The sequence below is a fragment of the Phaenicophaeus curvirostris genome, chromosome 17 (genome assembly GCF_032191515.1).
Source record: "Phaenicophaeus curvirostris isolate KB17595 chromosome 17, BPBGC_Pcur_1.0, whole genome shotgun sequence".
Lineage (NCBI taxonomy): Eukaryota > Metazoa > Chordata > Aves > Cuculiformes > Cuculidae > Phaenicophaeus > Phaenicophaeus curvirostris.
Window position 1 is genome coordinate 8,314,756 of NC_091408.1, and position 21,100 is coordinate 8,335,855.

At 53.9% G+C, this 21,100-nt stretch overlaps 1 protein-coding gene and 1 long non-coding RNA gene across 7 annotated transcripts; one reads left to right on the forward strand and one right to left on the reverse strand.

Moving 5' to 3' along the window:
- The first annotated feature begins 671 nt into the window (after window positions 1-671).
- LOC138727977 (uncharacterized) lies at window positions 672-16,043 on the forward strand. 6 transcript variants are annotated; one of them, XR_011338650.1, is made up of 9 exons: window positions 672-1,073; window positions 1,214-1,349; window positions 9,908-10,159; window positions 12,126-12,245; window positions 12,396-12,446; window positions 13,485-13,800; window positions 13,933-14,011; window positions 14,174-14,317; window positions 15,100-16,043. It is a non-coding gene; the product is annotated as an uncharacterized lncRNA (long non-coding RNA). The 6 variants fall into 6 exon arrangements; XR_011338646.1 differs by lacking the exon at window positions 13,933-14,011 and having other exon boundaries at window positions 13,485-13,804; XR_011338649.1 differs by lacking the exon at window positions 13,933-14,011.
- MMP11 (matrix metallopeptidase 11) lies at window positions 1,343-19,759 on the reverse strand. The gene is given in 9 exon segments (XM_069870882.1): window positions 1,343-1,524; window positions 2,309-2,566; window positions 3,872-4,085; window positions 4,416-4,663; window positions 7,410-7,543; window positions 8,561-8,704; window positions 9,902-10,152; window positions 19,522-19,686; window positions 19,688-19,759. Coding segments are annotated over 9 exon segments (1,617 nt in total). The 3' UTR covers window positions 1,343-1,393.
- Window positions 19,760-21,100: the final 1,341 nt, after the last annotated feature.

A 21,100-nucleotide genomic window follows, 5' to 3' on the forward strand; every position in this document is an offset into this window, starting at 1 on the left:
TGGGGGCCTGAGGGGAAGGGGGGGCTGAGGGGAGCTGGGGGGCTGAGGGGAACGGGGGCGCCGAGGAAGATGGGACTCAGGGGAGTTGGGGGGCTGAAGGGAACGGGGGGCTGAGGGGAGCTGGGGGGCTGAGGGGAAAGGGGGGGGCTGAGGAAGATGGGACTCAGGGGAGCTGGGGGGCTGAATGGAGCAGGGGGCTGAGGGGAACGAGGGGGCTGAGGAGGGGTGCTGGGAGGCTGAGAAGGGGCGCTGAGGGGGGGAGTGAGAGGAACGTGGGGGGGCTGAGGGGAACGCGGGGGCTGAGGGAGGGGGTGTGGCTGAGGGGGGCTGAGGGGAACGGGGGTGCTGAGGAAGCTGGGGGCTGAGGAGCTAGGGGCTGAGGGGGCGCTGAGGGTGGGGAGTGAGGAGGACGGGGGGGTTGAGGGGAGCGGGGGGGCTGAGAAGTGGGTGCTGAAGGAGGGGGTGCGGCTGAGGGGAATGGGAGTGCTGAGGGAGCTGGGGGCACTGAGGGAGCTGGGGTTACCGAGAAAGGTGGGGGTGCTGGGGGGAGCTGGTGGGAATGGGAGGGGCTGAGGAGGGGACACTGAGGGAGGTGGGGGGACTGAGGGGAGGGAGAAGTGCTGAAGGAAGGGGTGCTGAGAAGAGGAGGCCTGAGGAGGAGGAGAGACGGGGGGCAGTGAGGGAGCAGGGGTTGTGGGAGGCACTAGGCAGAGGACCCCCAGGCAGCAGCACCCCTGCGGTGGCCGGCACTGAGCACCTCTGACCCCCCCCAGGCTGAGGGTGCGGGGCGGCATGAGGAGCCCATGGGGCCCAGCCCGTGTCTAGGGCAGCGTCCAGCGCTGGCACCCAGTGCCCTTGTCAGTGTCCAGAGCACAACCAGCCCCTAAAGCGTATGAGAGCTGCGGGGCGCTGGCAGCTGTGTGTCCACACGGGGCAGGGACCCCAGAGCCACTGGCCGAGGCCTTTTCCGGTAAAGCCCTGCTCCCGGGCAGTGTGCAGAGCAACGAGGGGCTGCTGGTGTGTGCTACGTAAACATCAGTGCCACTGGATCAGTTCTACGCAAAGGGCTCCAGGTGAATTAGGAGAGCACGATCATGTTCCAGGCTGGCTCGATGGCTTTTGGGTTGCTATGGCTGGAAGAGTGTGGCCACCTTATAGGTTTAGTGGCTGCTCTTGCCTGCAAAGAACAGCACAGATGTTTTTATATTGACAGCAACTGAAGCTGAGGCTGCTGGAACTGGAGTGGAGCAAACTTGATCGCTTGTTGTGCCAGACACCTGTTGTGCCAGAGGCTGAGCCTGGAAGGAAGCCGGGAATGGCAGAGGGAACCCTCTGTGCGGCTGCTGGAGGTAAGGGTGATGAGAGGGAAGCATGGAGGACACAGTCATCCCCCTCATCTGAAGGAGTTGGAGGATGTACAGCTGAAGAAGTCCTGGCTGATTTGGCGTGGGTAGCCCTCCAGCACTTTCACCTGGACTGGATCGAACTTCCAGTAATCTCGGCCTCTCAGAAAATAGGCAAAACCTGGGGGTGAGAGAGGAGGGATTAGGAGAGACAGAGTTTGCATGGTGCAGAGCTCTTTCCTAGCATGTTGTCTTGCTGACAATCTGCAGCTTGTGCAGTACCAAAAGAAAGCCTGGAAGAAGCAGGAGATAGTGCCAAGATTCATTTCATTCAAACTCAGGCTTGTGGCTTACACCTTTCTTTCACACTGTTGTAGTTTTGACGGGAGAGTAAGCAGGATGGATTTTATTTTGTATTTGTGATGATTTTAAGTATGCTGTACCCAGATAATGGCCCAGCACTGAGAGCACAGAGAGTGTCTAGGAGCTGAGCGGGGCCTGTGACAGTGAGCTGGTGAAGACCTGTTGCACAGCATGTCACTGCAGGGAAGCTGCTCTGGGATCTGGCTCTGGAAGCCGTGAGAAGCACTAGGCAATACCAAAAGCAGCCTGTTTGTTCAGGACGGCTGCCAAGGCTGAGGTACGAGCAGCATTTCTGCTGTCTTGTCCTCATTGTTGGGAGTGGTAACAGCTGGGTAGGGCTCTGTTACCATTTCTTGGTCAGAAGTTCGAATTCTCTCTATCAGACATTTAACTGTTGCAGTTAATAATGATAAAACTTCTCACTTTTATGGGAGAAGCCTCAGTTCCCTACCCACTGGTGGGAGATGCCACTCTCCCTCCCCTGTGTGGCTGAGAAGCACCCACTACTACCAAATGTCTATATCTGCCCAGTTCTTCCAGCTGGGCACTAGTGTTGGCCCGAGTGCCCACCCCAGAGCAGGCCATGTCCAGGCTGCACCCACCAGACCCATCCTGAAAAGCCGCATCGATCTCCTGAGGGACGCCACGCCAGTCGGCCATGGTCCGGGGGTAGATGTTGTCCACCTGACGGGTGCGAGGGTTGAAGCGCCAGTAGTTGCCTCCACTGAATATGTAGATCCTGTTCTTCTCAGCCCCCCACACCAGAGCTGCCTGCACAGGGGATGCAGGGAGGCCCAGCTCCACAGTTGGTGTGGGACCAGATACCCGTCTCTCGCCATCATAAATCCAGTACTGAGAATCTGACAAGGAGACAGAAAAGGGAGATAAGGGCTCAGAAGCTCTTTGGTGTCTGATAATTTGGCAGTGAACCGCACAACTGGACCTGGTGCTTTGGCAGAGCTCCCAGGGAAAGCTGTGCCTGAGAGGCAAGAACCCCACCAGTGTCATGGACACTGACACTGGCAGTGCCCAAAGTGCCAGCAGCATGAGAAATTGACTTCCCACGAGGATTGTTTCAACAGCTGTCTTCTCTCTGTTTGTGAAAGTTACACTAAAAGACTTGGCTGGAGGTATCAGCCTCTACCTTGCAGCCTCAGCTCCTGGAGGAGAACATATGTGGGCATGCATGGGCTTAAAGGGGACATGCAGCTGTACAGGAGCACACTACAGAAACCAGGGAGAAGTTGCGAGGCTGAAATAGAGACTAAAAACGTATTTCCAGATTAGATCAAAATGGGAATCTCTGTAATTAGCCTACGGCACGTAACATTTCCCTCTTATCTCATTTTAACGCATGGTGAGAGCCTGCCAATTTTTGTACTGTACGTCCTTGTGCACAGGTCAGGTGCTAACTAATCTGTTTATGCAGGGACACTGCCTGCGGAGCTGCGTGGTGTGCTTTCTGGTACTTGGGCTCACGGTGTGCAGATGGGGTGTGCACACCCAAGGCAGATGGGTACCTATGTCATTCTGCAGCCCCGCTATTAAATTTACACTTGGAAAGAGCATTGAAGAAAATGGTGGAGCTGAAACAGGGGTGTTGATGGTCTTGAATTCCAGGTGGCCAAGAGAAGGCTTGGCATCCTGTGGGTGACTGGTTTTTTCAGTCCCCGTGGTGGCGGGAGGTTGCCTGGCTTTGCACACAGGCTCCCTATAGGCTCATTCACTCTGGGAGGCTATAGCCAGGTCTCTGAGGAGCAGAGAAGGTGCTGTCCTGAGCGGGACCCTGAGGGCACAGGCTCAGGAGTTTTACAACCTGTGAAAGTGTCTGGAGCTCTCTGCTGGCACAGCACTTCCCAGAACAGCTGAGTGGATGGAGTGTTTCCTTCCTCCTCCTCTCCTAGCAGCATTGCCAGGACAGAGGCTCAAACCAAAAGAGAATACGATATCTTGGCTCTGTCTAAAATAAAGGTAACCCTTCCCTTCTCTCTTCCTCCTTCAATATCTGCTGAAAAGTTTAAACTAAAAGAGAGGAAACAAATAACAAGCGTCCCTGGATTGCTGAGGATGCCAAGAAGGTTTTTCCTCCCAGGAACTTGTTGGGTCCTGAATACCTCTCCGTAAAGATACATTTCTGAGCCATCTGATCCCTGCCCAGCTCTTACCTTGGAAAAACCAGATATTGCCCAGAGGGTCTTCAAAGGTGGCATCGACAGAGCTGGGGATCCCCTGCCAGTGGCGGGAGGCCAGAGCTGGGTAGCCATCCTGCAGCTTTCCGGCTCGGAGCCGCCACACATAGCGGGACTTGAAGAAGAACAGCTCCCCTCGGATGGTGGAGGCAGCGTCAAAATCTGTGTCACAGGCGTCGGGCTGCACGGACTGCCAAAACATGGCTGGTCAGGTGCTTGGATTCGAGGAGCCCCCTTGCCCAGGCTGAGTTCAGTGGATGGGAAGTCCCTATGTCCAGACAACTGTCCCCCTTTCAGCCAGTTTTGGTTGGGCACGTGCTGCCCAGAGGTTCCCTCCCTGCACATCCCAGGCTGGCAGGCAGTGCCAGCCATGGAGTCCAGACCTGCGCTCAGCACCATGGGTGGAAAACACAGATGCCAAACCACATGTAAGCAGAGCTGGCCTCACGGCGAGAACAGTCCCAGCAGCTGGGAACAAGCTGTGGTGTTAGAGGAGCACACGGACGAGCTGTGCACTCACCTCCACATTGGTGATCTCATTTGTTTCAAGGTCCGGCTGGGGCAACTCTGCTGGCTGAGCTGTGGTTGGGTCAGGATCCAGTTTAGGTTTTCCATAGAGGTACTGGATACCTTGCTTGTCATCGTCACTCAGACTAAGTGGGTAGCGGAAGATGTAGAAAGGAGACATCAGTGACTTGGAGACAGCTGTGTGCTGCAGGCCCAGGACGTGGCCAAACTCATGAGCAGCCACTTGGAGGAGGTCAGTGCCTGCAAAGGGAAAAGGTGGGAGATGCTTTTGTCTGCTTGTGTGTGGGGTGCCTGCCTCCTAGGCTCACTTCTACCATTCATCAGCCATTGACAACGCACTGTGTTATGTTGTAGGAGCCTAATGCAAGGAAAGAGACATCTACCTCGACTACAGTGCTCACAAGGGTTTTTCTGGAGCACTGTGAGCAAATCCATACACTCAAGATACTAGCCCGAGCATGGTGATAACTTGTAATGCCATCATCGGGGGCTTGTGCACCCCATCAGCTAGCAGGAACAAAAGGGTTTTCCTTGTGCTTTTGGATAGAAGAGGTTTGCGCAGCATAAGAAATCTGGCCCAGAGTAGTAGATGTCAGGGTGCTAAGGCTGTTTTTTGTCCATCCAGCCTTGCAGCAGTTGTTGGCTACAGCTGTAGTGTATCAGGTCCCATTTTGATCACGTCCACTGTGGAAGATGCCTGCATCTGGATGAAAACTTGCTGATGGCTCTTGTCACACAGACAGCAGAGGGAGCTCATTTATTGCTTGTGCGGACTGTAGCAAAAAGGTGACATTTAGAATTGAGTCCATAAAAAATGATCCGGTGTCAAGGCCTGGGCCTTATTCACCAAAGTCAAGGAAATGTACGGTAGATCACATTTTAGGAATACATGGCTGTGGAGCATTTAGAAAAGGAGAGAGGGGGAAGTGGATTTCAATATAAAAAAATGTGTCACTTGGCAGGTGTTGCTTAGCTTTCAACGAATCCTTTTTGAAGTTGATAAATCTCAGGGAAAGCTGGAAGAGAGGCACATTAAGCAGTGAAAATTGTGAGCAGGCTGTTTGTTGCCAAGTCCCAGCATATTTAATCACTTGCCTTGGGCCAGAAATCCTCCAAGCTGCAGCCCAAGTGATGAGAAAGGCAGAGATGTGAGTCAGCCAGCCTCGCTGCACCAAGCAGGATTTCCCTGCTGGCTCCAAGGGGAGCAGGTCACCTCTCAGCACTAGGACAGGGCGGGGTGGGATGGGACAGGGCAGGTGCAGCTGGAAGGAAGGCCTGGAAAGGGTGGAGGGGAGGGTAAGCCCCTGTTTTCCTCCACAAGTCAGCTTTATGTTGAAGCAATGAATTTACACAGCACTGACCCAATTAAATCAACACATCTAGGTCAGCTGAGAAAGTGGGATTTCTATGTCAGTGATTTATTACAAATTTTCAGACACTTCTGTTTAGTTTGGCAGGCTCCTCACTTGGTGCTTTCCAGTGTTGGCAGACTGGCTGTTGTCAGCTTTGCTGGGGGAGGTGAATGGCAGCCTGAAGGAGCTGTGCTGGGGCTATTGCTGTGTCCCTTGCAGAAGGTTGTCCATGTGGAATCCAGCCTCTTGCCTGGCTCCGGGGTGACCCCAGGGCACACCCTAACCCTCCTTACATATCTGCTCTCCCATCTGTAAAACAAGGCTAAGGATTTCCCCATCTCACTTAGAGCTGAGACAAGGATTTATCCATGTTTATATCGTAAAGCCCTTTTTAGCATGTTAAATGGCAATTAGCTGCAAAGAGCATTTACAAGATTTATTTATGGAAGATGTAGGGATGAAAAAAAAGGCCATGGAATGGGAATGGATTCTGATGGAAACTGGCATCCATTTTCAGTTCCTGGTTTGTCTTCAGCACCGTTTTTGTGGGAGAATGTAGGAAGTTCTTCAACAACACAGGCAGCCCCAACAAATGGTGAACAACGGCAAAGCCCACCCTTCCCCCAGGAGCAGAAACACTTTCTGCAGAAAGATCTGGTGCTTTGTGGTTCTTGCTTTGGGTCAGTATGAAGAGGGTCGGAGACACGGCCGTCTGTGCCCCACAGAGAGAGTCAAATTGGTGTACAGCTGGCAGGGAAGTGGACTCTGGAGCCCTGAACATCAACGTGGACAAAACATAAAGGAAACCCCAGAGTGGCAGGGGTTTAACCTGGTCTTTGTGGTTGTGTCTTTGTCCCTGTAGATAAACTGAGAAGGAGGACGAGGGGCTGGGCTGGGATAATTTTTGGTGATCTTGCAGGAACTGATGCTCTGGGCACTGATCCAGAAGGTCCCAGGCGGTACTGCAGTATCTCACGAGATACCGTGACACCAGACCCTCAGTGCCTGAGCAGAGAGCTACCAGCTTGGAGCTATTATTAGAGAAAAAAAAAAAAAGAGTCTTGACAGATGTGGTCTTGTTTACGGTCAGAGCATTCCCAAGCCACAGGGGCAGAGCTGGAGCCTGTGTGGTTTCCCTTTATGGACTTGTTCAAGTAGAAACTACTTTGCGGGCAGGTGATGAACAGTGCATGCAGGGACTAAGGCTGAGCCTGTCCTTTGGAAGACAACTGTGTCAGTTGGTGCTTGAGGTTCAGTTTGCCTTCATCCCTTCCCTGCTTTATTTCTAATGGCTCCTGCCAATGCTAGGTGCGATTCCGAAGTGGCAGGGTGTGTGGCTGGGCAGAGGAGCCATCTCAGATGTGTCCTTCCTGCTCCCCTTGCACAGGGGGAGCCCACTGGGAAACCTGAGTCCTGGGCTGGACACAGTCTTTGCTGTGACTGAAAGACGACAAGAACAGACCTTAATGCTACCAGTAGGGTTGTAAGTGGCAGGAGATGACAATGCACACCACAAAAATGATTGTTGCCTCTCAGTTTTACGAGGTCCCTGTTCACACCACAACTGAATAATTTCCAAGTGCCCTGATAAGTATCCTGAAGCATCCACAGCTCCCCCTGAAACAGTACCGTACCCAGGTTGTTCCCAATCGTCCAGGTCTCATCATAGTCAAAATGGACGTCTCCCTCCCGGTGTGTCTTGGGGAAGAACGCGTGTGCCAGGATCCCTCCAGGTCCGTCAAAAGGCAAGTTATCTCCATGCCAGTACCTGGAGGGAAGATGCACTGCACCTCAGACAAATGGCTGTGGACCCCTGGTGAACAGCATTGCATGGCTGCAGGTGGTGACCTACTGCGAGGGGACAGCAGCTTTCCCTCCCATTCCAAGTTCATCCCACCAGTCTGGATCAACTGTTTTGAGCCCTTTACATTGCCACAAGCTCAGTTCTGCATCAGGGCACTGAGGAGCAGAACTCGGTCACACCAAGCCCTGGGGATTCACATGTTTTCTCAGGGATGTTTCTCTCCTCCCTCCATTCAGCTTCCAGCCCAAAACTGAGCCTGGAGCCTAAAGAATTAAGGAGGTGACTGCTTTAGCCAAGATAAGGTCAACATAGCTGAGCGGTGGGGGGATATGGAGGGGCAGCTGGCAGTGAATGCAGCCAAACCCTCAGGTCCTTGCTCAAGCCAAGCCCGCCATTGACTAGTGAAGGAAAACCATGAGAAATGTATCCACTTGAGAAAGCTGAGGGAGGCACAGCATGTAAATCGCATCATTGCTTGGACGGTCTCCACTGCCTGTATTAGTTTTGCACAAACACGCAGCAGAGGGAAGTCTTTGCCCCTGTGCATATTTTTCCAAAAGCAAATTTGGGGCTGGGAGCCAAGATTCATTTAACCAAGAAACTATATTTGTCTTTGGGCAGACAGTTATGTTGTTCAGTCAAGGGACAGGATGGAGGACCTGAAGATGGAAAGTCAAAACAAATGCTTAGGAAAACAGCCTGTGGGCAGAGAAATGTAAATCTACCAAGAAAATTAATGTATGATCAGCAACAGTACCATGCACAACCAGCATTGAACAGCTGTACTTACACCAAGCAGCCCACAGCTGACAAAAAAACCAAACCAAAAGACTCCCAGTGTCTGAAAGCAGAAGTATGAGCCTCCACCTAAGTGCTAAAGTTGTGTGCTGGCAGCTTTCTGCTCTGGGTAGAGGTGCAGGGTCTTGCCTGCAAGGCTGCTGCTCTGTGTGGGAGGAGGGGGCTGCTGCCCACCCTGCTCACCTTGTAAAATCAATGACGATGTCAGCTCGTCCCTCCTGCACCTCGGTGAAGGTCAGTGGGGTTACGTCACTCCAGACTTTCAAAGCTTCCTCGATGGTCCTTCTCACTTTAGCTTTTACAAGCTGCCATGGGAACCTGATAATTCTGAAAAGCAACAGGCCCTGGATGAGGAGAGATCAGCCACTTTCCCATGGACGCTGCTGTCACGAAGGCACTAGCTGTAGTATCAACGTCACTAGGGCTGCTGCCCTTGCTCAGCAGGAGAACATCTCCAATCCAGACAAGCACTGCTCTGCACCCTCTTTAAAACTGCACATGCAGCAGATCAATCCCATCAGTGCTGAAACCCTCTGGCTGGTGGGCTCAGAGGTGTGTTCTCTGGAGACCTTTGCAGATCTATGTTTTTCTGGAGTGAAGCGATGCAGTATTTCCCAGGACTGTCCCCTGTGAGATCAGCCCCACAGAAGTGCCTGGGAGTTGTAGGATGTGATTTCTCCTCCTCAATTTCCTTTTTTACCCCTGAAAACCTGGGCTTGCTCAGAGCAGCTGCTGCCTCTTCTGCCCTTCTGTAACATAAGAAGACTGAAAGGTTTGCTGCAGAGGGAGCTTGCTTTCCCTTCCCTTCCCATGTTGGTATGTGTTCATCTCTGCTCTGTTATCTATCACCTCCTAACACTATGAAGAACTGTCTCCTGCACTTAATTAAACAGAAGATGACTTACATGCTGTCAAAAGTCCATATGAGTGTGCTCACCTCTCCACTCATGCCCCTGTGGGCAGCTGGGGAGGCAGCATGACCCTCCCACAAGCTTGTTGAGCAAATTCACAACTGAGAACGTGTGGGGTGATTTGGGCAAAACTTTACACTCAAGTTGTGTTTATGGGGACATCAATAACAGCTGAATAAAAAGGTCTCTTTAAAATAAACTGTGAGGTGAGCCCAGAGCGGAGTGGTTGTGGGGGCAAAGGCACAGCAGGAGACAGCTGATGGTGGGGGCTCGGCATGTGTCAGGAGTTTGATGTAGGGAAGTGAACGTATGTGCATGGGGTGTTGATGCGGGACTGACCCAAGGGTTATGTAACGGCTGTGCAGAATGTGTTTGGGCAGGGGTGGGTGGGCATCTGTTTTTATGGGACCACATGCATGAGGGGATGTGGAAGTGCTGGGTACAACCTTCCTGGTGGCCCGTCATGCGGCTCCCTTGCTGCCGGGCCAGCTGGACCCAGTTTTAGGGCTTTTATGATCATGTCACAGCATGCTGCGCTCCAGGGAGCGTTAGACTGAAAGGTCTGGGGAGGGAGAAACAAAACAGCCTGACTCCCATTTCAGGCCTGTCTTACTTGTAGGTGAGATCGGTCTTGTCCCAGCGTCCGCCGGAGAGGACAAAGCGCTTCTGCCGGTTCCGCCCATTCTGGCCATCTGGCAACACCGGGAGGTCCGGCACACCGCACCGGGGTGGGTTCCAGCGTGCTGCCTGCTCATCTGCGCCCACGTGGAAGCCCTTGGCAGGCCTGCCGGTCCCCACGACGTTCACTAAGGACAACAGCCAAGGACTCTGCTCCTTCCAGGTGTGCTGCTTTCGAGACACATCCTAAAAGGTAAAAGCAAAGCCATCACTTGAGCGTCTGGGAAGAGAGGTCCTGATGCTGAGTGTTGGACAACTCCCCACAGCAGCCTTGCAGCAGCGAGTTCCACCTCTGCCTGAGGCTGCTCTCCCACTGCTATGGCACAAACTGCTCCCCAAAAACATCCTCTGTTCCCTGGGCTCTGCTGCTGCCAGGCTGGGTCACACCTGGGAGGCGCTGGGTCATGCCATGGCACCCTGTAATACAGGGATATTTTTGTTCCGCTTTTCCTTGGCAGCTGTCTGGCAGGAAATGCTTTTGCAAGCTGTGGATGAGAACCAGACCCTTCAAGAATGAAACAAATCACTAGGGAGTAAATTCTCCCCCTTTGCCCATATCCTTTATTCCGTCCTGGCGCTGGGTAAAGGTGATATTAATGGGAGGAAGCCTTTAGTCTCCAGCACACAGTTGTGCTCCCCATTGCCGCTCCTGTGGTGTCCCCTTGCTGTCCTGGTGTGGTGAGCAGGCCCTCAGAATGGCTGGGGAACAGCACAAGTTGGAGAGCAGAACACACGGATCTGGAGGGTGACCCAGCCCAGCTTGTGGGGCAGAGAGCAGCAGTGACCCTGCAGCCCCTGTCACTGCCTGAGGTCACTGATTCTGCAAAGGGCGGGACAGGACCATACCCCCCCCCCAATCTCTGCCTGGGAATAAGGTCATCTAGTCTCTTCTACACTTAGTTGGAAAAACATTATCCCTCTTGGCAACATTAGTTATTGCTAATTTGCTGACTTCCATTGGTTTCCTACCTGACAGTAGGACTATGGGGCCACCATGAAACATGACCCAAGTGTAATCCCCATCCTGCTGTGAGGCACATGGGGTGAGAGGTACTTGGTCTCTGCGTGACCATGGTGCACAAGCCAGACGTCCAAATGCAGAACTTCCTGCAGGCAAGTTTAAAGATGTTTAAGCCACAGTAGGAGCTGAGATGAAGCAGTGACACATCTCTACTCAGACAGGCAGGTTCCGTCGCACAGGGCTTTGGAGTGAGGACCTGGGATTTAGAGGTTCCCTTCCTTCCCCTGCAGGGAGCTGCCAGCTCTCCTGGCTGCTTGGCTGGGGACATGAAGGCCTGGTGGGCATGATGCCAGGGCTGCCATGATGCTGTGTAATCTGCGTGCTGCCTCCACTCTGTTCCCTACAAAGAGTCCATTCATGCAGGCTGGAATGAAGTGTGAAGCCCTTGGCATTAATTCCGCTACCGAGCTCCTGACTCTGTATTGGCCCCATGCCTCTGAGCAACGCATGGTTGGACACAGGAGCCTGGGAGGTCACACAAGGAGCAGTTTAGGTGTTTGGCTCTTTCTGTGTCTGTCACCACTCCAGCTGGCTGAGTTGTCCTCCCCAGCCAGACACTCTTGGTGGCTTGGTACCTGCCAGCCTTTGCCTTAGAAAGCATTGACCCAGTCCTGGTGTTCCAGTGCACTTTCACACACCATGGGAACCACATCATCAATGCATGCAAAGAGAGAAAGCCATTTTATATCTTGAACAGCAAAGCCCACCCAAGCCACCAGTTGTGGCACTGGGAAGCCATCCAGTGCTTTAGTGGGAGGAAGGCGCAGTCTGGCCTGTCCCAGGGGAGTCTGCGCCAGGCTGCTCCCACTGAATGCTGGAGCCCTGCCAGGTCAGAGGTACCTGTCTCTCTAAGAGGAGCTCTCTAGGAGCTGCCTGGCACCCGGCCTGGGCTGGCAGCTACAGCCTGTGAAGGATAACTGGCCGGAGGAGCTGATAAGGCTCACGTCCTGGCCAACATCATTCTCTCAGCCCCAATGAGACCTTTTGCCAAGCACATAATAGCAGCTGTGTCACCAAAGCCCAGCCTAGAGTGCTGCTCAGCTCCTTGCTCCTGGGTGCACTCTAAAGCATCCACTGCCACCAGAGGCAGGTCCTGCTGCCCGAGGACATGGCATGATTAATGTGTTTGGTTTCCCAGAACCAGGAGGTGCAGGACAGCCGTATGAAGGCACATGGGGAAGAGTGGAGATGGACCCTGGGGAAAGCACTTGCTGTGGAACTGGGAGCACTGGGAAACCCTCAGGAGTTGCACAGTTAGGTGAGTGTGATAAGGCTGACCCAGATGGGCTCACTTCTGTTTTTTGTCTTCTCTATGCCAAGTACATTCCCTGGGTCTCCCAGGAAGGCCAATTGTTGCCTTCCTGGTTAGGGGCACTGGCATAAATTGGAGATTATCACCCTTCTCCAGGCAGGGGCAAAGGAGGAACTGAGGGATCCCGTGTTCAGGGGCAGACCAGAGGTAGGTTTTCTCTCTCCCCTTTGGTTAACTCAAGGCCACTGGCACGAAACCCAGCTTCCAGACACCCAAACCCCACCTTCCCTTAGGCAGGGCTCTCCCTGCTCCTATTTGCCTGCCCTGGGAAGACCCAGCCCTGGGAAGGGACACAGCCTGGTCCCATGAATGGCTTTGGGTGGAGGCAGGAGGAGAGACCTGCCCTGCTGCCCTGTGTGCGCTGTGCCCCTAGACAAACAGTGAGTCTCTCCCTGTCGTCACTGCACTGACATTTAGCACCATGGCAGGAAAGGGCTGGAAAATGCCACTGCAGGCACAGCCAGCAAGGGGAAATGTGACGGTTGGAAACCACTTGCCAACAATGCTCAGGAGACGCGTCAGTCTGGAGATTTCAGTCTCCTTGGCTGGACACACCTCACTGCAAGAACTTCCCAAGGCTTAGATAACGAGTCCTCTTACTTAAAATTGCATCCTTCCTACCCAGCGTTGAAACCACCTACTCTTGAGCAGATTTTGCTTTGTACTCCCAAGCTGTGGGATAATGCCTAAACTGCAAGCTTAGGGAGTTCCTCAGGTCTGTGCTGCTACTGAAGCCAGTGCAAACCTGTGAAGAGGATGAGGGGGCCACTGACTTCTGGGTAACTGTCAAGGCATTCCTACTCCTCCAATCCCACCAGTGGAGAGGAAAGGATTATCAAAGACCAAAAGCAAAGGAAAGTTCCTGCAGGCATTCAGACCAGCTGAGCACAGAGCCAGATCTGAGTCTCTGCCTAAGTGCACTTGCACTGCCCTTTCCAATATAACCTGCAGTTGGGATGGCCGCTGTGCATAGGAACAGACAGCTTTTAGCCAAAAGAAGCGGCCAGGGCTTTGCAATAGAGACTGAGCAGCAAAATGTCTTCACAACACAAGCACAGAGAGGCTGCCAGGCCCGAAAGCAAGGGTTGCGAGCAGTGAGAACAGCTGCGGAGCAAAGCTATACACAGAGGGCTGTGCTGCAGGCCAGCCACAGCTCCTTGCAAAGAAAGTGCCTCTTCCTGGCAGCCTGGTGACCCAAACGACTGAGAAGGAACAAGAGGGAAAGATCCCATGGGAGAGCAGAAACCACAACAGAGGTGCAGACCGCCCACTCAGTTCCTTGCAGCTTTATCAGCCCTCAAGTACCGCAATACAACAGCCATCACTGCTGGGTCTGCTGGGGCTAGATGAACACAAGCCAAGCTTCCCAAGAAGTGTCCCTGCCATCCTGAGAAGCTGGGAGCATCTTTAACCTCATTGAGTTGGGCAGCACTTGCCCTCCAGAGCCTCCCAGGAGAAGAAGCAGCCAGATCAGTCCAGCTACCCTAGAGTATCAGCAACGGTGTGTATAAAAAACTTCAAGAGTGAGGTCAGTGCCTGGTACTGACAAACCCAGTGCTCTCGTCTCACTGGGTCCATCCTTTGCTGCCTGCCCTGACCTTAAACTCTTCTCCTCTGTCATGTACCTAATTAGCTGGGCTCCTGCCTGCTCCTGCAGCATGGAGATGAAAGGAGACACCCCCCCTCCACCCCCATCAGACAGGAGAGACTGGGCAAGTTACAACGCGAATCCCATCACTCTTGGATACTTCCCCTGTCATTGGGGGCTGTTTCCTCTTCTGCTAGAGGTTGAGCTCATGGGATGCCTCTCCACTTCCCTGTCTCTTCTGCTGCTGCTTTTCTATTTCTCACTGCTTTCTCCTTCTGTTATTCAGAGTTTGGTGAGGCCCTGGTGTTTGCTGCCCCCTCTGGCTAGCAGCATCGTCCTCTCATCTACGAACCAGCACCTCGGAGCTCTCCTGCCTTTAGCTCCCCACGTGGGGAAACACAGCAAAGATGCTTTCTCCTGCAGTTCTTGGGTAAGACAGTTCTTTCACCCCATTTCTGTCCATTGTCGGGTGGCCGTGCCCCCCAGGGGCTCTGCACCCCCTTAACAGGCTGCAGCAACGCTCCCACCTGAGATCAGCACTCTTGTCCTGATGCACAGAGTAACACTGCCAGTTATTTTGCCAGCATGCCTCTCAGCCCAGCAAAGATCTGCAGGGGCTGGAGTAAAACAGGCGCCAGCTCCACTCCAGTCAGGTTGTGTCCCAGCTCACTGGCCTCAGAAGGCGCTAATGCTGCTGCTGAAATGTCATGGCAGAAACAGATTATATTTGTGGTCTGGTCAGACCCTGAGCTAAGTGTGCTCCTGGTCAAGGCACTCTTAGCGGAAACCCAGTGGAAACAACGCCCAGGCAAAGCCACCAGATTTATTAGTCCTACCTCCCCCAGAACAAGGCAGAATCTATGAACACTTTAACTAGGACTTCATTGCTGACACAAATACTTCTGCTAAAAGAATGGCTTCTTCGTGCTGGGGTGCAGCCCGGTCCCACTGCAGACTAGGCTGGGGGAACACAAAGGCTGAGACCAAACGGGAGGTGCGGCAGTGCCTGGCCGTGCTACACAGTTGGAGGTTCCTCTCCACTCACTTCCCATACTCTGTGGCACCGTTAAGTGCGACCTCCTGGGGCCTGACAGTTTGTTTCCGGATTATTTGGTGGTAGTTGTTGTTGGCAACGAAAAAAGGAAAATGTTTATTTTTCCTAAGCAACATGGAACATGAAACATTATGGACTGCAAATGTTTATGCCCACAGACAGAATGAGAAGACCCAGGCTCTGATGTAACAAGAGAAAGTAAATGAATAAACGCTGCAGGACTATTTTTATTATCAGACACTTCAGTTACGTGACAGTTTGTGAGTCTTGTCCATCAACAACACCACAACCAAGCTGCTGGTGTTACCCAAGCAACAGTTTGCCAGAAACAGGAGTACTCACAAAGCAAACAAACCCCAGGATGCCAGGATAGCAAAAGGTTTCAAGAGCCCTTAATCCGATGACCTAGAAATCACCTTGAAACCAAGAAACCACTCTAGGATGCGATACACTCTAGGCAGAGGAGGAAGAGGGTTGAGGTATTTTGTTTGTTGTGCAATTACATCCAAGCTAAGGCGAGCAATGAGCTCTCAGTACCCAGCCCAAGGACAACAGCAAGGACATCTCCCCCTGGATACAGCCACCTGGCACAGCGCAGCCCTCTCCAGAGCTATGGGGGAATGTTCTACCCTCAGGAAGTGTATGCTGCTCAGATGGGCAGGCTGGGATCTCCAAACCCACAAGACACGCACTGTTCCTCTGCCCAGTCTCCTGGAGATGTTGGGGTGGAGGGGGTTCTTCCTTTTGCGAGACAGTGATCCCTCTCTCCTGCCCAAATCCCACTAAGAGGAGGTGGTCTGGTCACCTCTTTCCTTTGGGTCTCATCTGCACCAGGATCTCAGTAAACCTTGAAAACCATGTCTGTGGCTCTCAATGAACACGTCAAGTTCTCCATTTTTCACTTTGCCAGACAGCTACATGCAGACTCATCAGTGCTTCCATTCACCTCACAGGCTGAGCCATTCTCAGTGCAAGAATATCCAGGAACCCTTCATTTACCTGTATGTGTATTTGAGATTAGTAGGAAAGAGCTGACAGCATCTCTGGTGTGAAAAGGCTCTGCGGGACAATTTCTCCACTGAAGATCCTTTTTTAAATAAACGTACCCTTTTACACACAGTGCACCCTGCCTCTGCTGACCCCCCAAGTTACAGTGGGCTATGCATGGGGGAAGCAAATAAAATGCAGTGTGAGCTGGAGGGTGAGGGGGATCTCCCCCAAAGTGCTTCTCCCTCCCCAATCTGCTTTGCCAGCTGCACATCCCAAATCTTGCCACACTGCAGGGTGTGCATTGCATGTGAAAGCACAAATGCAACAAAGCCGCTGGAGAATAACTGCTTACATGTGTACTTCAGCCTTTCCCAGAGCAGAGGATAAATGTGCCTAAAATTACCCCAACACTCACTGCAGGATTTAAATAGCCAAACCAAACAGTGTAAATCAAACCCTTCCTGCGGGAGCTGCTTGAGCCCTGAGCGAGGCAAGTAGCCTCCCCAGCTCCTGCGCTGCCGGGAAGGCAGCACTGTGCTTCCAGGGGGAAACTTGCTGGGTTCAGGGCAAGAGGTGCAGGATACAGCCCCCAAGGGATTACACTGGCAGCTGCGAGAGGGTGCCCACCACTTCTCCATGGAGAGAGAGTTTCCCAGCAAACGGACTGACTTTGATTTCCCAGGGGAGCTGAAAGCAATGCAAGAATTCAGCTTTTGCGTGTGCACTGCCCCGAGGACTGCAGATCTTTTGTTCTCAAGTTTTACAGTGGACACCAGATACAGCCTGCTCTCAGTTTTCTCTTTCTTTCTTTAGGTGCTAATGTAAAAGTGAAGGAGATTTACAGGGTTTGCTACAAAGAACACAGCTCCTTCCGCAACTTGCACCGTGTAGCCTGGCTTTAAAAATTAATTCGAGCCTTTGATTCCCTGCCCCCTCAGTGTAGCTGTTGTGGGTTGTTACTGGAGCATCAAATGAACAGTCACAGTGCAGCATCCCGGGGTGCCAGGTGCTGCCTAGCATGGTCCTTGCCCACCCCACCTACCAGCACAGCTTGAGGAGGTCACCATCATCTGTCCTGTAGGAGTTCAGCCCCACGGCTCCGCTCTCATTCATCACCCAACAGTGAAAGGTGCCCAGACAGGAAATCAGCTGCTCTTAGAAACAGGGAAACATCTCCTTGTGCACAGAGACTCAAGGCAGCCGGAAAAGTGAGCATGGAATGGCATGGCAGAGCTCTCTAATAAAAGAAAGTAGAGAAGGGCTGAGGCCAGAAACTCATGCGCAGGCCACTGTCAGCCCAGCAATCCCACTTCAGCCGTTCTGCACTGGCATGCATGCCCCAGCCAGAAAAGGAATGGGGTGCACTGCTGTCAACTTCCATCCTGTGTGAGAGCAACCACCCATGATGCTAGTTTTACCTCAGAGGTACTAGAATGACCTTCAGAAGAAGCCTTGACACCAGTTAAGAAACCCAAAAGAGCAGCTATTTGAGATGAGAGAACTGCTGTTTGAAAGTATGGGAAATCATCCGTCCATTTCCTACCCCAAAACAATGCAGCCACCATCTCTGCAAAGACTGAGTGAAATACATTGATTTTTAGCTCCTGAGCTCCACATAGCCAGTCAAATGCAAAAGCATGAGAGCCTGAGCAGACCTGGACCCCTGCATTAACAATGTGCTTGCCCAACAGTTCGGTGTACGCCCCCTGTTTAAAGGGTACTGGCCAAGGCAGAGGAGCCGCAGCAACCTCTGCAGTCAGCCAGCAGCTGTGAGCACCAGCAGAAGGAGATGGAGCGCACATCGCAGCTGGGACCCAAGTTCAGTTGGTGTGAGACCCAGGCTGGCTCTCCCTTCCCCAGGGATCCTGCAGAGGTCCTTGCTGGCAGCAAGACTGGGACCAGAGGCTGTGCAGGGGCCTCTAGGAGTAGCAGCTTCTCTGCTTGCACATGGCAGAGCGTGAGGCACCTGCCAGCCCAGCCAACCAGCCTCCAGAAACCAGTTATCTCCAGCTTTAGGTAAGTCCCTCCCAACATACCCCTGGCTGCATTCAGAAGGGGATGAAATACCCAAAGCGGTGTCATGACTGAGGTGCCAAGTGCTGCCTCCTGAGCACTTGGCCTCACCTTCCTCACAGGCAGAGCGGAGCCAAGTGCAGTGACATTTCATTTGGAATAATACAAGCACTTCGAGGGCCAAGGCTGCTCTGTGCCAAGTCCCAGCCCACAGCATATTAAGCAGCCAAGTTAGAAAGTACTCAGATGACAGAGCTGATAATAAAACCATCGACAGAACCTGGACTAATCCCCTTGGGCTGCTACCGGGCATTTGCTGTCATTACTTTATGGCACACGGGTGAAGCGCATGTATACAATAACCCAATCACGCACACACACATTCCCAGCACAAGGAGCTCTCTGTCTTCCGTCTCCCAAATCCCTCGCACGCTGCTGCTCTTCTCCGGCAGCAGCATTCCCTGCTGCTCGCAGCTCCAGCCCAGGTGCTGGGACCTGGCAGGCATGTGCGGGGAGAAAGAGTCCTGCTGCTCCCCTGCAGCCTGCGTGTTTGATTCATCCCTTCAGTCTCCCTGTAATACTTCTTGGAATTGCGCAGCATGCGGAGAGTGTTATTAGCAGGCAGCGAGTGCTCTGCTGCCTTTAAAGGAAGGGGGGATCCCATGTCCTCTCGTAAACCCTCCTGGTCCTGCTCCTTGCCCTAAGAGCCCGTGTTCCTTGGCTCGCTTCGCAGAAGGGAGCTTGAATGTGGAAACTTCCTGATCACGCCAAGAGGAGCCTGCGGGGAGAGGGCACTGCCAGGGCACCCTGGGGCTGTGGCAGCGATCCCTTGGCCGGTGCCTCCTGGCAGCGCAGCACTTGGGGGGATGGACGGATGGATGGATGGATGGACGGACAGAGGTACAGACAGATCAGACAGATAGATGGATGGATTGATAGATGGATGGAGGGATGGACAGAGAGAGGAATGGATGGATGGATGGATGGATGGATGGATGGATGGATGGATGGAGAGAGGGATGGATGGAGAGAGGGATGGATGGATGGATGGAGAGAGAGAGGGAGGGAGGGAGGGATGGATGGTTGGATGGATGGATGGATGGATGGAGAGAGGGACAGATGGATGGAGAGAGGAAGGGATGGAGAGAGGGATGGATGGATGGATGGATGGATGGATGGATGGATGGATGGACGGAGAGAGGGATGGACAGACAGAGAGACAGGTGGATGGAGCGAGGGAGTGATGGAGAGAGGGATGGATGGATGGATGGATGGAGAGAGGGATGGATAGATGGAGTGAGGGATGGATGGAGAGAGAGAGGGAGAGAGGGATGGATGGATGGAGAGAGAGAGGGAGGGAGGGATGGATGGACGGATGGACAGAGAGAGGGATGGACAGACAGAGACAGGGATGGATGAATGGAGAGAGGGATGGATGGAGAGAGAGGGATGGACGGATGGATGGAGAGAAGGGTGGCGGGACGGAGGGCAGTTGGTTGATCCCGGCGGCTGTGCCGGGTCCCGCGGGGCAGGGCGCGGCTGGGGCTCCGCGCAGGGGGCCGCTGCCCCCGACTCACCGGCTGGCTCGGGCGGGCGGGCGCGGCGGGCGCGCAGTGCAGCAGGGCGGCGGCCAGCAGGGCGGCGGCGGGCAGCGGCGGGCGGGCCATGCCGGCACCGGGCACGGGGGGTCCCGCCGAGCCTTTTATCCCCCCCGCTCCACCGGGGCCGCCCGCCCTCCTTCCCCGTGCCTCCTCCCGCTCCTGCCTTTTGTTCTCCCCGCGCCGTGCGGCTCGGGGGGACCGGGGCCGGCGGCATCGCGGCGGGGGGGGGGCCGGCCCCGCTCCGCCCCACGGCCGGGGGCGGCGGGGAGGGACGGGGCGGGACGGGACGGGGGGGACCCTCCCGGGCCTGCCGCCTGGGCTCTGGCCGCGGCGCCGAGGCTTTAAAGGTGGCTTTCGCCCTCCTGCCCGCGGTGCCCTCCCGAACCGCTCAGCCCCCGCCGGGTTCCGTGCACAAAACGTGTCTCCGTCCCCTCTTTGCGCCCGGGAGCCGTCTGGGCGCGCCTGGCCCTTCGCTGGAAGAAGGCTTTACCCTGTGCGGGATGCTGAGAAGGGGAAGGAAGGGAACATCCCTCGTTTCGGAGATGCCAAAGCCTCCACCCGCTCAGCCACCCGGAGGTGGGGGCAGCGATCTGGCGTCTCGGTTCCTGCTTCTATGGGAGAAGCCCTGGACTGTGCCAGCATCCCCTCGATAGATCAAGTTTAGCAGCAAATTGTTTCAAGAAACGTGTGCCAATAAGAAAACTTTGATGTCCAGCTGCCTGGAGCGTGGTGGAGCCGGTGTGCGGGGAGCGGGGATGTTCCTGACACCCTGGACGGGATTGCTGTTTCAGTTGTCTGTGATCGGCTGTCCACGTTTTGGTTTATGGGAACCATACTGAGGATGTAAAGGCTGGTTACGGGAACCAGATGCGAGAAGAAAGAGCCTGGTAGTGGCCGTGCTTGGAAGGTGCTGCTGTGCTCAGCTAGGAGGCTGTTAGCGAGATGTCCCCGCACTGGGGCCGTGTGTTTGGTGTGTCCCCAAGACCTTACTTGTAACGGGGGAAAGGGAAGCGGGGAAAAAAGCAAAAGGGAAGAAGCAAAGAGCTGGTGTTCATGGGGCTCAGACTTTACACTGTGGAATTTACCCTTTTCCTGCTATTCTGGCTGTGCCCCAGGAATGCAGAGCAGATTCTACTTTCCTGCCTTGCTCTGAGCCAGCCAGCTGGGTCCCAGGGAGAAAAGCTTTCCTGCCTTTGTTTCTCTTTAGTGTCTTTTCTTTGAATGCTGGTGTCTCTGGAAGCTTGGTGCATTCCAGCCGGTGGCAGAGAAGCCTGTGTATGACCTGGGGAAGCGGGGAGAGGCGTGGGAGCAGCGTTTGAGGCAGCAAAGGCAGTTTGGTTCTTAATCCAGGGAGACTTTTGAAAGGGGTGTTCTGGGAAACACAGTCCTTGCAGAGATGGGACCACATGTCAGACAGAACTGCTGGCTCCTGCCAAGGCACTCTGCACAAAGAAAGTACACGGTATATTTGGGATTACAAATATTTCCCAGCCAAGCAAGTAGATGTTTAGCAGCAGAAAAATGGCCTGTTGGGTGTTTCAGAGGCTTGTGTGCT